This window comes from Scyliorhinus canicula, chromosome 4, assembly GCF_902713615.1.
Source record: "Scyliorhinus canicula chromosome 4, sScyCan1.1, whole genome shotgun sequence".
Lineage (NCBI taxonomy): Eukaryota > Metazoa > Chordata > Chondrichthyes > Carcharhiniformes > Scyliorhinidae > Scyliorhinus > Scyliorhinus canicula.
In genome coordinates, this window is record NC_052149.1 from 17,909,475 (window position 1) to 17,926,517 (window position 17,043).

The 17,043-nt window shown below is 45.8% G+C and overlaps 1 protein-coding gene across 1 annotated transcript in view; it reads right to left on the bottom strand.

Annotated features, from left to right (window-relative positions):
• LOC119964384 (kynurenine--oxoglutarate transaminase 3-like) overlaps positions 1–17,043 on the bottom strand; it is an 89,092-nt gene that overhangs the window by 59,669 nt on the left and 12,380 nt on the right. The window contains exons 3-4 of the mRNA XM_038793782.1: positions 14,732–14,790; positions 3,617–3,767 (exon numbers count right to left, since the gene is read on the bottom strand). Of these exons, the coding sequence (XP_038649710.1) occupies positions 3,617–3,767; positions 14,732–14,790 (210 nt within the window). The remainder of the gene's footprint in view (positions 1–3,616; positions 3,768–14,731; positions 14,791–17,043) is intronic.

Below are 17,043 nucleotides of genomic sequence, written 5' to 3' on the forward strand. Positions count from 1 at the left end.
GCGACTCTGGGGAGAGATGTTGGAGTGTGTTTATAGTTAGGATGAATATGTAGAGTAAAGGGCTATCACAAGCACATGATACTGATGTAACTGTGATGTAATGGTACATGATTAAGTAACTGAGATCTGGTGGGAATCAGAAGTTCAACCTCATTTAGAGTTAGGGCAGCAAAGTGGTTAGCACAGTTGTTCATAGCTCCAGGGTCCCAGGTTCAATTCCCGGCTTGGGTCACTGTCTGTGCGGAGTCTGCACGTTCCCCCCATGTCTGCGTGGGTGCTCCGGTTTCCTCCCACAGTCCAAAGATGCGCAGGTTAGGTGGATTTGCCATGATAAATTGCCCTTTTGTGTCCAAAAAAGATAAGCGAGGTTACGGGGATAGGATGGAGGTGTGGGTATAGGATGGAGGTGTGGGTATAGGGTGGAGGTGAGGGTATAGCGTGGAGGTGTGGGTATAGGGTGGAGGTGTGGGTATAGGGTGGAGGTGTGGGTATAGGGTGGAGGTGTGGGCTTGGTTAGGGTGCTCTTTCCCAGCAATTGCCGACCCGATGGACCGAATGGCCTCCTTCTGCACTGTTAATTCTATGATTCTATGTTTGAAATGTACATAGATCTGTAAATAAGGACGGTTTTTTACAGCTAACAGCCGATGGTAGTATTCTTAGGGTAACAGCCAAACCCTAAAGAAACCCCAACCAAGACCAAATTTGGAACGAATGGGTCTTTTTCCGATTGGCAGGCAATGTACTCGGATCCTAATTGTTCACATTATATATTAATGATTTGGTCGAGGACACTAAAAGTAGTATCTCCAAATTTGCAGATGATACAAAGTTGGGTGGGAGAGTGAACTGTGAGGAGGATACAGAGATGCTTCAGTGGGATGTGGACAGGCTGAGTGAGTGGGCATATGCAGTATAATATGGATAAATGTGAGGTTATCTTTTGCAAAAATAGGAAGGCAGATTATTATTTGAATGGGTGTAAATTGAGAGAAGTGGATACTCAGCGAGACCTTGGTGCCCTCATGTATCAGTCACTGAAAGTGTGCATGTTCAGCAGGCAGTAAAGAACGTAAATGGTATAGAACATAGAACATACAGTGCAGGAGGCCATTCGGCCCATCGAGTCTGCACTGACTCACTTAGGCCCTCATTTCCACCCTATCCCCGTAACCCAATAACCCCTCCTAACTTTTGTTTTGGTCACTAAGGGCAATTTATCATGGCCAATCCACCTAACCTGCACGTCTTTGGACTGTGGGAGGAAACCGGAGCACCCGGAGCAAACCCACGCAGGCACGGGGAGAACGTGCAGACTCCGCACAGTCAGTGACCCAGCGGGGAATCGAACCTGGGACCCTGGCGCTGTGAAGCCACAGTGCTATCCACTTGTGCTACCATGCTATGTTGGCTACCGTGTATGTTGGCCTTCATTGCGAGAGGATTTGAGTATAGGAATAGGGCTGTTTTATTGCATTGGATAGGGCATTGGTAGGGCAGCATGGTGGCGCAGTGGGTAGCACTGCTGCCTCACGGCACCAAGGTCCCAGTTTAGAAGAGTGAGAGGGATCGCACAGAAGCTTACAAAATTCTAACATGATTAGACAGGATAGATTCAGAAAGAATGTTCCTGATGGTGGGGGAGTCCAGAACTAGGAGTCATAGTTTGAGGATAATGGGTAAGGACTGAGTTGAGGAGAAATTTCTTCATCCAGAGAGAGTGTTGAATCTGTGGAATTCACTTCCACAGAAAGCAGTTGAGGCAAAAATGTAGTGTAATTTCAAGAAGCAATTAGAAAAGCTCTTGGGGCTAAAGGGTTCAAGGGATATGGGGGGAATGTGGGATCAGGGTATAGAACTTTAAGAACTTATTAGATTTGTGAACAGTAAAGGAATTAAGGTTAGTGGGTGGGTAAGTGGAGCTGAGTCTACAAAAAGATCAGCCATGATTTTATTGAATGGAGGAGCAGGCTCGAGGGGTCAGATGGCCTACTCCTGCTCCTAGTTCTATTATTCTTATGTTGCTTGATGATCAGCAATGATCAGAATGAATGGCTCAAACGGCCTCCTCTTGCTTCTATTTTCTATGTATGTTTCTATGTATACCCAAGGTGAATCAAGGGCAAAGTCAGAAAATGTAATGTATCAGATCAGCACCAATATTAGCTTTTCTTAGCGGTCAGTTTGAGGCACCGAAAAGTCAATAAGCATTGAACTCAAACTACTTTAGATACTGTAGCATTATTGAGCTTGCAACAATCTAATTAAAATTTGGTAGCCTTTATTCTTTCGGCATCTCCCTGGTCATGATCCGAAATTATGTGACTCACACTTCCGCCTCTCTACTATACTACTGACATCCTGTCAGTGCCTACAATAGGGCAGGAAAGAGGAGGTGGCAACAGTGAGTGATGTCAACTCATTCTTTAATGCCAGGCCTCCAAGTGGAACCTTTACCTGCCCCCGACCAATTGCTGACGGTATCAGACCCCACGGAGATTATAAGGGGCTGGTTTAGCACACGGCTAAATCGCTGGCTTTTAAAGCAGACCAAGGCAGGCCAGCAGCACGGTTCAATTCCTGTACCAGCCTCCCCGAACAGGCGGCGGAATGTGGCGACTAGGGGCTTTTCACAGTAACTTCATTTGAAGCCTACTTGTGACAATAAGCGATTTTCATTTTCATTTATAACATAGAGGGAGTAAAATTACATGAACGAGCCAAGGAACCACATCAAATTGTGATGAAAGATCACCAATGTGATGAGTGAACAACAGGCATCTAAAACATGAAGCATAGCGCATGAATAAATTGAGCCACTCTTCCATTGTGCTAGGGTATTTTTCCTAAATTAGCAGCTCCTCATAAAAAGGAGACAGAGTCCATGTGGAATCCATGGCAGAGGTAGCAGTCCTCCATCAACCTGCACATTTTTCTTTGCAGCCAAAGGCTGGTAGTTATAGAGGATCTGATGGAACACAAACAAATCTATATCGGAGATGTTACAGAATGGCCTTTCATTTGGCCGTTGTGAAGCTCTTGCTCTCAATTAACAGCAATGTAGGGGCTTTTCACAGTAACTTCATTGAAGCCTACTTGTGACAATAAGCGATTTTCACATTTCATTTCATGTCTTGTCCATGAAATCCACAAGTGGCCAAATTGGTGAGAGTATATTTTAGGGCAGTTTGGGAAGAATTCTTAGCTTACTAAGAGTGGCCAGCAGGGCAATTCAAAGACACTGGATGGAATATTTGCCGCCGCCCCCCCCCCCCTCCCCGCCCCCACCCCCAGCATGTTTTGTGGTGGAGGCAGCCCACCATTGGTTGGCAGCAGGTTCTCCCAGTCCCGCCATTGTCAATGGGGATTTCTGTTGTTCGCACCCTCAGTTGCCAAGGGACCCACGAGGGGGCTCACCATCGACAGGATCGGATGATGCTGTTAGTGGACAGGGCCGGACAATCCCACCCCCTGAATGCTAACTTTGCCAGATCCACACCCTGCATTAATGCATAACAATAAAAAAACTTTTCAAATATATCATAAAGCATTATTCCAGTACCCAACACTGCATTTAGAAACTAGCTTAGGTAAAAGAGTCATGTGAAGAACTTACAAATCCTCTTGTATACTGGTTCAACATGAAATTTCCACCCACTGCAGCTTCAGCCAAGGCCTCTCGGAGATGAGAGGGAGGGGGCATGTCTGGAAATCCCTGACCAAGATTGACCACCCCTGGCTCAGCAGCCAATGTGGTAAATTCAACCCTACAAAACAGGGCAAACTTTAGCAAACAGAGGAAGTGGTAGAAATAACAACTCAATCTGTGAAGAGAAAAAGACAGGTTAAGACATTCTGGGTGTTAATATTGCATTGGACAGGAAAATAAAAAAAGAGTGGATGGATAATTGGAAAGACTGCGTTAGACTCTTCCCCATGCACTCAATGCAGACGATTATTTCATCTAGATGGCTGAGAGAAAATCTTCGAAAATTGGCCTTGGGGATTGGCAAGTTTGAAAGCGAGGTAGCACTGCAGTCATATTAAATAGTAATCCAGAGACGTGGTCTAATGAACTAGAGGCAAGAGTTCAAATCCCACTGCAACCCACCTGGGGGATTTTAAATTCAGTTAATTAAACAAATAAAACGTAAAATTAATGAAATTAAAAACCAAATGGATTGAATTTTTGCTCACAAAGTTAAAATGCAGAATTGAGAGAGTTTCCAATCTGCAAACCTGACTTGGAAGAAAGTGCCCCAAATCTTCTGATTTTTATTTCCGGGGTGGTGGAGAGAGGCAGCAGGTGCCCACCAACCCTCAAAAGAGTTTGTAAGGGCTGCAGGGTACCGAGGCAGGCTGTACAAAAGGCCTGAGTCAGTGCTCGTAAACGGAAAGCAGCCCACTAACCCTCACCCCTCAGCTCCACATGCCCCATCCATACTACCTCGCACTATCAATGCCAACCCGTGCCCTCCATCACCCCTAAGCAAACTTAATGCAAACTCATGCCCATCATACACACTACCCTTCGCATTTACACCCTCCATGCCAACCCATGTCTCTCCACCTACCTAGCCCCTCATACCTCCATACCAACCCATGTTTCTCACTCATCCTCATACCTCCATTCCAACCCATATTTCCCACTCATTCCCATAGCCTTTTGTAGCCCCCATCCACCACTCTTTTCTCTTACACCCTCCATGTTAACTGACCTAGTATTCACAAGTGAAAGACCTCAGGAGCCACGGTGAGATGAAATGAAATAAAGCTCCAAGTGTCTATTCCTGACTTAAAAATAACACTACCATTAATAACATTTATTCTTTAAATTACTTAATCACTTATGAAAACAAACATTTCCTTCAAGTACTTAATCCCTTCAAAACAAAACCCCTTCAAGTGCTTAATCCTTTGTGAAAATAAATATTTGTATTTCTAGTCCCACATCAAATACAGCTAATCTGTTAATAACCATTTGGAAGTATCAAACTATAAACCTGTTAGATCGTGGAAATAGTCAGGCAGCACCAATCCCTATAATGATAACCTTCAGGCTTGGGTCACCAATGAAATGGCAAACACCATTATTTTCATCTGTATGCTGATTTGTCAAAAAATTTTAAGAGCCTTGGGATTAAATTGACTTGACAGCTTGGCAATTCCTAGAAGCTTATCCATTTTTTTTTTTTACATACATTCATGTCTACACTTTATAATTCTAATAACTGGCCTCCCTCAAAGGGGTTCCTTATCTCTCCCAAAATGGCACCTTCCAAGAGACCATATTTCTCCAAATAACTCAGTAGCTTTAGAACTTTTCCTCAAATGGGTTAAAGCTCAAGTGGTGTTTTGCACATCTCAGTAATGGAAATCTCAGTTTGGAAGGCAGAAACACTTTTATATGCGTAACTGCCACCATGGATGTGAAAAGTACAACCCTTCCCCATTCCTCCCCACCCTGCTGGTGAAAATGGCGAGTACCGGGTTCACGGCTCCAGCACTGTTTTGCCTAAGGCATGGAACCTTCCACCTTTACAAAATTTCAGGCCCTAGTATCAGTTAACTACCAGATTGTCATGATCATCTATCTAGTTCATTAAGGTTCTTAAGAGAAGGAAATCAGCCATCCTTATCCAGTCTGTCCTATTTATGACTTGTGATAAATGTAGAAATTGGGCAATACAGTAGCACAGTGGTTAGCTTCACAGTGCCAAGGACCCGGTTGAGATTCCTGGCTTGAGTCACTGTCTGTGCGGAGTCTGCACGCACTCTCTGTGTCTGCATGAGTTTCCTCCGGGTGCTCCGGTTTCCTCCCACAAGTCCCGTAAGACGTGCTTGTTCGGTGAATTAGACATTCTAAATTCTCCCTCAGTGTATCCCAACAGGCACCCTAGTGTGGTGACGAGGGAATTTTTACAATAACCTCATTGCTGTGTTAATGTAAGCCTACTTGTGACACTAATAAAGATTATTTTAATGGTTATATGTTATATTACATACTAGTAGCAGTAATGTTATTAAAACCCTGGTTTGAAATACATACAGGCAGTATCTATTAAAACTGCGATTCAGAAGTCATAAAAGGTGATGTAATTATTGATTTTAACCATTTATCTGTTAACAGAGAGAGGGTTAATGGAACACTATTGATGTTTTGGATGGTTCTCTGGGGTATAGATAATTTGAGGGATTGTATTTAGTCCTAACTAAGCAGGTCATGGGATATCTTAGTGCAATATTCAGATGATGTAATTAATAGGAGGAACCAGATCAGTCTGCAGCTTGCAGTATTGCCAAATGCTGTTTAGTTGACCAGCAGCTTGCCATGGGATTAGAGTCTGACAAGATAGAAGGATTTTCAGGTTGTTCCTATAAAGGATCCCTCTCCAAAGGTCTGTGCAGATAAGCAAGTAACCTGTTTTGTTAACTTTTTTTATAAGTGACATTTGAATTGTATTGGGTTGCTTAATTGGAATTAGTGGCAGGTATAGATAGCAATTTAAAGTTTTTCCTTTTATTTGATAATTGTAGAGAAATTTATTTCATGCTAATGTGGTTAACTCTGTTTAAATTAAAGTTTGTTTTAACATAAAAGGTACCTATTGGTGAGTCATGGGGTGAAATATCCTTTCCTCACAGTTTTACAAATTAAAAAAAAAAGGTTTTGGGGTCCTCGCCTGGTATCATAACAAAGGTTTGGGTTCCTATCAAACTCCTGACATATAGCAGTGGCGGATCTTTAACTATCCTTTGAATTGGCCTAACTAGTCCCTCAGTTCTCAAGAAGGCAGCTCACTACAACCCCTCAAGGGAAATTAGCGAGGGGCAATAAATACTGGCCCAGCCAGCGAGTCCCACATCACGTGGATGAATAAAATAAAAATCCCTTTATATAATCCTAAAATTCCACAGTATGCACCTACCTGTCTCACAAAGTCTTGGAAACGCTGGTACAGATTCATGGAAATTATTCCATTGTTTTTTTTGCAAAAAGCACATTAGTGCAATCAGGATTTGTTTCCAATAATGATGCTGCTTTCAAAATTTTCATTTTGTGACACGAGGCAAATTTCTCCCCTCGCAATGCCGCAAATGCGCAAATCTGGCGCCCGGCCAAAATAGAGGTCCGCGCCCAGCGGTAAACTCCCGATCCCTCACTGGTGGGTACATACCCTGTACCCGAGACACCCGCAAGTAACATTATCTGGGCCGGGCACTGGTTCGCCCCCATGGTACACGTGCCCATTCTCTTTATGGAAGGCTGGTTTAGCTCAATGGGCTAGACAGCTGTTTTGTGATGCAGAACAAGGCCAACAGCACAGGTTCAATTCCTGTAGCAGCTGAGAATTCTGAATTCTCCCTCTGTGTACCCGAACAGGCACCAGAATGTGGCGACTGGGGGCTTTTCACAATAACTTCATTGCAGTGTTAATGTAAGGCTACTTGTGACAATAAAGGTTATTTGTTTGGTTGCCAAAATGTCCCCAGTGCTGTTCGGACATTGGCCGTGCATCCGTGGGGTTGCCTCCTGCGGTGTTCAAGCGTCACGATCAGATTGGGATGCTAGGCAATAACTCCCACATGATACATGGTATGCCTACCCACGAGGATCCACTTGGGAGCTGTGAAGTATTCACTTAACTAAGATTACCAATTCCCAAATAGCAATAGCCTTCAGCCGGATGGACAGAGGCCTTCGCTGTCAGTGGGAATTATGGGTGATCAGCGAGGCAGGCGGGCTGGGGCTGCCCCTGGAAAGGGACCATTGTTGCTCTGTTTACTTGCTATAAATATAGCAGTCAATATGGTCGCCTTTCTTAATCCCAATTATGTGTATACTTTCAGAGTCGCCGGGTATCTCTTGATACCGCCACAAGGTTCAACCCGAATACCGATCAAAGAGCCAATACACCAGTTAGTTAGTTCAAAGTCAATACTACTTTATTTACACACAGTATGATTTACTCATGCACAATAACACTACAGGCTAAACTATATCCATCACTAACACCTATACTTTACTTCGGGTGCCCACTTAGGTCAGAGGAACAATGAACATTGTTCGGATCTCAGGCTGTTGAGTTCAAAGAGGTAGCAGGAGTACAGCTAAGGTCATCCGTCTGGTAGCGAGCGTCGAATTTGAACCTACTTGCTTCTGGTGATGCTGGTGGAGGGGTCTCTCCACTTGAGAGCCAAATCCAAGAGGATGAACGCATGGCAGGGGTTTCCTTCTTATACCTAGAGGGGCTTTGCGCGCTTTTAGGCGGGCCTTAAACTTGGCCCCAATTAATTGAGCAGCTTCCTGATCATTGCCATTGCACGGTAGCATTGTGGTTAGTACAATTGCTTCACAGCTCCAGGGTCCCAGGTTCGATTCCCGACTTGGGTCACTGTCTGTGTGGAATCTGCACATTCTCCCCGTGTCTGCGTGGGTTTCCTCCGGGTGCTCCGGTTTCCTCCCACAGTCCAAAGATGTGCAGGTTAGGTGGATTGGCCATGATAAATTGCCCTTAGTGTCCAAAATTGCCCTCAGTGTGGGTGGGGTTACTGGGTTACGGGATAGGGTGGAAGTGTCGATCTTGGGTAGGGTGCTCTTTCTAAGAGCCGGTGCAGACTTGATGGGCCGAATGGCCTCCTTCTGCACTGTGAATTCTATGATCTACGATCTAAACCAATAAAGGGATGGGTGCCCTGATGACTGGGTATGTCCTAGGTGGCCGTTAGCATTGTGTCTTTCGGTTGGGGTACTGGTGCCGTGATGTCTGCGACAGTATCAACTATCTGAGTGTTAGTCCTTTATTCCTTGGAGATGGGCCATCAATATGCTAATCGACCCAGAGTTCCGATTCCGTCTGGTGACTGCTTGGCAAATATACATTCAGGCTCTGTGCCTGCTTGTTGTTTAGTATTGTCCATATTTTATGGGCTGGTTTAGCTCACTCGGCTAAATCCCTGGCTTTTAAAGCAGGCCAACAGCACGGTTCGATTCCCGTATCAGCCTCCCCGGACAGGCGCCGGAATGTGGCGACTAGGGGCTTTTCACAGTAACTTCATTGAAGCCTACTCGTGACAATAAGCGATTTTCATTTCATTTCCCTAGAGTCTCTGTGAGCGTCCATTGTGTATACCGAAAGTGGCCATTCCAGATGGCTACACCATGCAGTCCAGGGGTTGGCATGGTGTACCCGCGGGCACTGAGACACCCATCCCCCACCACCCCAGCCCAGGCCATGCCCCCCCCCCCATCCGACCGGCCAATGGTGGCTCACCCCAACCACCTCCCAGGGGCTCCCTCACCCCCCCCTCCGAGTACCGGGGCAGCAACCGCAGTGTCCCCGGCTCATTGCCCGAGAGCGAAGATGGCTACTCATGAGACGGTTACTCATGATATCTAAAGTTATCTCGAGACATTGCGATGCAAATCCCGCCCATTGTGGTAATTTTACCCGAGGCGTTGGGATCGACCCCCTTAGCCTCAGAGACCTCAGACAATCGACGTTCCGTACTGGTCTCCACAAACACTGACCAGACGCAAATGCACTCATGGGTGTCTCAAGGATAGGAGGTCCCCAGGTACATGCCCTCGGGCCAGGGTTGCCCTGCGCGGTTGTTTGAGGGGGTGCACGGTGTCCAGAGACCCACCCATAGTGTGTTGGGGCTAGGGGGGGAAGGGGGCAATATCAATTCAACTGCAGCCTCTGTACCATTTCAAAGCAACAAGCTGAAGGTCATTTTAAAAAGCTGAACTGGAGACAACTGTCAGCAACTCTGGTTGCACTCATTTGTCTTCTAGTGGCCAAATGAAGAATAGCACCCTGTCCTCTGACCAGAAACTATGATTCTTATATTTTTACTCTTTAATGGGATGGGGGATTCACTGAACAAAGAAAAGTACAGCACAGGAACAGGCCCTTTGGCCCTCCAAGCCCGTGCCGACCATGCTGCCCATCTAAACTAAAATCTTCTACACTTCCTGGGTCCGTATCCTCTATTCCCATCCTATTCATTTATTTGTCAAAATGCCCCTTAAATGACACTATCGTCCCTGCTTCCACCACCTCCTCCGGCAGTGAGTTCCAGGCACCCACTAACCTCTGTGTAAAAAAGCTCACCTCGTACATCTCCTCTAAACCTTGCCCCTCGCACCTTAAACCTATGCCCCCTAGTAATTGACCCCTCTACCCTGGGGGAAAGCCTCTGACTATCCACTCTGTCTATGCCCCTGATAATTTTGTAGATCTCTATCAGGTCGTCCCTCAACCTCCGTCGTTCCAGTGAGAACAAACCGAGTTTATTCAACCGCTCCTCATAGCTAATGCCCTCCATACCAGGCAACATCCAGGTAAATCTCTTCTGCACCCTCTCTAAAGCCTCCATATCCTTCTGGTGGTGTGGCGACCAGAATTGAACACCGTACTCCAAGTGTGGCCTAACTAAGGTTCTATACAGCTGCAACATGACTTGCCAATTCTTATACTCAAAGCCCCAGCCAATGAAGACAAGCATGCCGTATGCCTTCTTGACTACCTTCTCCACCTGTGTTGCCCCTTTCAGTGACCTGTGGACCTGTAAACCTAGATCTCTCTGGCTTTGAATACTCTTGAGGGTTCTACCATTCACTGTATATTCCCTACCTGCATTAGACCTTCCAAAATGTATTACCTCACACTAGTAAGGCCGGCGTTTTGTTCATTCTGAATGGTCCTCAAACAGCCATTTCAGAAGGTAGTTAAGAGCCAACCACATTACTGTGGATCTGGAGTCACAAGTATGCCAGACCAGTATGGATGGCTAATTTCCTTCCCTAAAAAAAGGGTATTCGTGAACCGGATGGGTTTACAAGTGCAATAATTTATGTTAGCTTCAGGCTCACAAATACTGGGGCTAGCTTTGAATTCCAAATTTATTTGAGTTTAGATTCCACCAGCTGCAATAGTGGGATTTGAACCAGTGTCCCCAGAGCATTAGTCAGGTTCTCTAGATTACTCGCCCAATGATATTACCATTAACCCCACCCTCTCCCCTATACAGACCATTGGTTAGCTGAGTTGGCTGAGCAGCTGGATCGTGATGTGATGTGGACTGACGCCAACAGTGCCGCTTGAATTCCTGTACCAGCTGAGGTTATTCATGAAGGCCCTGCCTTCAAAACCTTGACCCTCGTCCAAGGTTAAATCACCACCAGTCAGCTCTCAAAAAAGGGAGAGCAGCCTCTGGTCCTTGGGGACCATGGCAAATTTCACAGAAACCTGGAGTGGACATTGTTAAAAATTGACTTGAAATAATGAGTAATTTCTGTACTTTAAGATGCAAAATTGGTTTTAGAATTAAAATGTACGAGGCCAGTAAATCATATCTGCTGCTAAATCACAATTTCAATTTGAAATAACACTCAAGTGAGTGAACGGTAATCACAGTTTTATTCTATTGCTAAGTTAACTGCTAACTAAGCTCCTTCTCCAGTTGTCAGGTGCAAATTTGATCAGGAACACCATATATGTTTTTTAATTCTTGTTATCCAACAAGAAGGATCCAACTGTAAACATCGAAGCTTTAAGATGTTTTTAGGGATTATTCGCTGTAGTGATTACTGCAGGATCTTTACATAAGCACAATTCTAGATTAGCATGCTGTTAGAATACCCCAGTGGTGACTGTAGAAAGTACAGCAATTGCCTGCTGCCATTCAGTCCATTACACGTTGCTCTATAACTGGCTGGGGTTCAACATTCTTAATATTCTTCTTACCAGGAGGAAGAGGACAGTTATCTCAGACCAGTACTAACTTTCTTTGCTTATCATTAAAGGCAAGAAAGTAGTTGAAATGGATGAATGTATTTAAGGGCTAAGCTGGATAAACACATGAGGGAGAAAGGATCAGGTTCAAGGAAATAGAGTGGGAGGAAACAGAACATGCAGAACACCACAGAATCAGAGTCGCAGAATTTTTACGGCACGGGAGGAGGCCATTTGGCCCATTGTGTCTGCACCAACTCCCGAAATGAGCATCATTACTTAGTGCCATTTTCCTGCCTTTTCTCTGTACCCCTGCACATTGATCGAATGCCTCAACCACATTTCAAGGCTGTGCATTCCAGACCTGAACCTGAAAAAGTTCTCTCTCACATCACATTTCCTACTTCTACAAATCACTAAATCTGTGCCCTCTCATTCTTGATCCTTTTACAAGCAGGAAAAAATTCTCCGTATCTACTCTGTCCAGCCCCCATGATTTTGAACATCTCTATCAAATCTACTCATCGCCTTCTTCTCTCCAAGGAGAAGCGTCCCAACTGCTCCAATCTAGTCTCATCATTTAAGTTCCTTATCCCTGGAAGCATTCTTGTAAACCTCTTCCGCATGCTCTCCAATATATTCACATTGTTCCCACACTATGGCACCCAGAACTACACATAATGGGAGAGATCTACCGGCAACGTTACGCTCGAATGGGAGTGTGACATGGCCAGTAGATGCCAGGTGAAGCCTCACATGGACTTTCCAGGAACCACTACGCCTCATGGGATCTACCCAAGTCTTGCGAGGCATCAAGATCGGGAACCCGCCCACAAGGGCGTGACCAAGCAGCGCTCACATAAGTAGGCCTTAAACCTACTAAGGCCTACTCATCCAGGATCTCTCAGCCTCCCAGCATCTAATGATCGCCCTGGAGAGTGCCCCAAGCCGGTACCATTAAGTGCTGGTCAACACAAACGTGGACCAGGCGGAACGGCACCTGGGGGAGTGGTGGGGTCTCCAAGGCCATCAGAGACCCCTAGACCACCTAGGGACAGAGTGGGGTGGCTCCTCCGTGAACATGGACACTTTGGTACTGCTTAGCTGGCACTGCCACCCTGGTGCCTGGGTGGCACTGCCAAGCCAACAGGAATACTGTCAGGGTGGCAGCGCAAGGATGTCCATGTGCCAGCATGGCACTGGCAAGGGTCAGGGCCCGAGGTGGACATGCCCATGAAAGGTGGGTGGAGGAGTGTAGGGCCGGTAAGAAGGGGCCTTTGGGAGATTGTGGGGGTCCTGGATAGGGGAATACTGTAAAGGGGCATGAGGGAACGTGAAAAAGGGACCCCCAGGGGCCCCATTATGGGGTGTGGGGTAATGTGGGGGGGGTGGGGGGTGGGGGGTGGGGGGGGGGGGGGTGGGGGGGGGGGGTTATTTGCCTCACAGGCTCACTTAGAGATTGGGGGACTCTTTCAAAAACTCCCCAGGGCCGAAAATAGTGACTAAATGTCATTAGATAACGGTGGGGAGCGTGCCGACTGAGCCGATGGGAAACTCCCAGCAAAACCCGCCACACATGGAGCGGTATTCCCCCCCCCCCACGTCGGGTGGGAGAATCGCCGGGGGGCCGCGCGGGTCGCGCCACGCCGCCCCGACACCCGCACGCGATTCTCCCACCCCTCCCAAACCAGCGCTGCGAGAATCACGCCGGGCCGCTCGCCGTTTGTGGCGATTCTCGGGCCCGGATGGGCCGAGCGGCTGCTACGCACGACAGGTTCTCGCCAGCGCCATCCACACCTGGTCGCTGCCGGTGGGAACTGTGCGGGAATGTTGGGAGGGCGGCCTGTGGGGGGGGGGGGGGGGTGGTTCCTTCACCAGCGGGGGCCTCCAATGAGATCTGGCCCGCAATCGGGGCCCACCGATCGGCGGGCCGGCCTCTCTAAAGGAGGACCTCCTTTCCTCCGCCACCCTGCAAGATTCATCCGCCATCTTCTTGCGGGGCGGTCTCGTGGAGGATGGCCACCGTGCATGCGCGGGTGACTCAATTTACACAACGCCAGCCATGTCATTTATGCGGCGCCGCTTTTTACGCAGCGCCAAGGCCCAGCGTGCGTAAAAGACGCGACCCCGCTCCTAGCCCCCCGGGGGCAGGAGAATAGGGGGCTGGGAGCAGGCTCCGATGCTGGAGTGAAACACTCAGGTTTTCACTCCGGCGCCGGGACTTTGTCTCCCTTTGGGAGAATCGTGCCCAGGATACTTAGAAACCTTTCCATTAGATTACGCCCGATATTCCAACTGAAGTCTAACTAGTGTCTTGTACAATTTCAGCATAACCTCCTTGCTCCTGCGCTCAATGCTCCTATAAATAAAGCCCAGAATGCTATATGCTTTATTAGCTACTCTCTCCGCCTGTCTTGCCACATTTAATGACTTATACACATATATACCCAGGACCTCTGCTCCTGCACCCCCTTTTAGAATTTTACGCCTTCTTTCATGTTCTCTCCCATGTTCGTCCTAGCAAAATGCATCGCCTCACACTTCTCCCCATTAAACTTCATCTGCCACCTATCTGCACACTCTACCAACTTGTCTACATCCTAGTATTCATAAAAGCCAGGGCAACTGAGTCGAATGGGCTGTTTCTGTGCTGTATACACCATGTAAAGCTGTGTAGACACACACCTAACTAGACTACAATCCAACTAGCGAGAATTAACAAATTTTAGGGTTCGGTGCTGACTCAACTTTAACCCATGGAAGTCATAACTTGTTAACAATGAAAATACACTGGAACACATGAGACTTAGGAACAGGTGTAGGCCATTCTGCCTTTCAAGCTTGTTCTATCATTCGATAAGATCACGGCTGATCTGGTTATGGTCTCAGCTCCATCTTCCTGTCTGCTCCCCATAACCCTTGATTCACTTGTCTATCTTGATAACAAAAATCTAACTTTATACCCACAGAAATTTAATGTTACTACTTACCATACATTCTTATCCAGGCCTTCAATCCTTTTTGCATTCTTATGTCTGCATAAAGTCATCTACAAGTTGAAAAAATTCAAATGATCTAATTCATTTAAATTAAAGCACAGATCTTTATAAAATAGCGTTACTCAATCGACTAAAAATGTGAGTAAAAGGTGCCACCATGTGCATTGTAAAATTTTGCAGGAGTGTCGCATACCAAAAGGCAGCATTTACACCGAGTGAAACGAACAAGCCTTCTGAATGTCAAATTACTGCAATGCTTTTAAAACTGGTCACTAATCTTGAAGAATCACCTCCCCCTTTCGCAGGCTTACATGCAAACCATCTTTTTATATACATTAGCATTTGTTAAAAAGAACCTGGTCAGTTTGGTAAAGCAGTGGTCGAAACAATATTTAACACATTGTCTGTAAATCTTTTGTCCTGTGGTAATCTTCACTCATTAAAACCCAATGGACACTACATTTTTTTTTGTCTTCAGCTTTTACAGTAACATCCTTGAACACTACTGAACCTTTACATTAGAGGCAGTCATAGCTTTTACAATTGAAAATAGAACACTGCATGCTAATAAGCAGTTCACTTTTGTTCCCGCTGTAACTAAACCAGATGCCAGAGAAGCCACAATGGCGACTTTTGATTGCTTTATTTCCAATGATTAACTTGTACCTCCTCAGGCACAGCTCTTTCCTCTGCTCTTCTCACACTCCCTCCACCATTTGTAACAATCTGTTGCTCAGAGCCCCCCCCCCACTCTGATCTTCCACTCTCTTGTCTCTATTTAATAGTCCTGTTATTTTTTGATCTGAAGTTTATGGATGCTGGAAGATGGGATGCTGATCAGGAGACTATTGCAATAAATTAGCCTGGAGCTGAAAATATGTGGCATAAAATGCAACCAGTCCAGTTAACTTCCTCCATTTAAGGGCAGCACAGTGGCCAATGTTAAGTAATGGGTTAAGAGACATTCCAATTAGTTGTCTCATTTATGTTAAGCATCCAATAACTGACACTGATATGTAAAGGGGCTTCAGGTGGCCCTTGTGTCAGGTGATGTGATGTTAAGAGTTTTGTGCAAAGTCTGTTGAAGGAAATTAAAGGTGTTTTGTGGAAAAGCAGCAGAACATTTGACTCTTTATTACCACAGCAGCTAAATATCTATCAGATGGCAGCAGAGAACGGTTGCTGTGCAAGTGTGAAGGGTTGAAGGAGACAACTTTTCCAGACCAAACCAAGGATTGAGTGAGAAAAAAACCCATATATGGCTGAACCAAGAATAAAGATGGCTGGATGCGACTACCCCCCCTTATTCTCTGAAAGGGGATTGTACGATCAATGGAGAAGTGCAGTAGTTATGTGGACCAAGGTAACTGTCTTGGGAAAGAGAAAACAAGGTATGGCGAAATTGCACAGCTACAAACAGGTCCCAAGACTATAGACGGAGATCGGGACCCGGACGGTATGAAGACAAAACCTACAATAGGAAGATGAACCCCAAATATACCCGGGGTATGATAAATTGATGTGACTCGCAATACCATTATGCTTTCAACTGCCCAACACATTATAATAGAGTGTTTGAAGCGACACATGACACGTAAGAGTCAGAAGAGGAAAAAGATAGTGACCAGAAAGAAGGCATTGTCCTATTACCAAGCAGCTTTACACCGGTAATGAGGGTGTTGGTTGCAGAATCGTTCAATTGTGCTGTATTGGACAGTGGCTGCACATCTACTGCGTGTAAAAATGACTGGTTAAAATGTTACCTGGACTCCTTGAATGCTGAAAATCATAACAAGGTTAAGGAATTTGAAAGTTCCACAAGTTTCCGGTTTGGGGTTGATAATACTCTAAAAATCGCTGAAAAGAGTGGTGATCCCTTGCAATATTGCCGGAGTGAATCATTTCATTAGCATGGAGCACAGATGTTGTATCAAGTGAGATACCTTTGCTTCTGAGCAGACCGTCGATGAAGAAAGCACACACGAAACTGGATATGGAACAGGATAAGGCAACAGTTTTGGGGAAGACTGTGGACTTGCAATTTACACAGTCGGCACACTATTGTATTCCATTACTGACAAATAATATTTCAAGTACAGTTGTTAAGGGTATGTTAATGGCAGTTAAAAATGGGACTTTAGCTGATAAAAAGCTTGTTGTATTAAAGCTGCATAGGAAATTTGCGCATCCGTGTCCTTGGAGGCTGAAAAATTTATTATAGGATGCAGGGGTAAGGGATGAAGACGATAGTAAACTGATAGAACAGGTTAGTGATTGCTGTGAAGTTTGTAGGAAGTACAGAA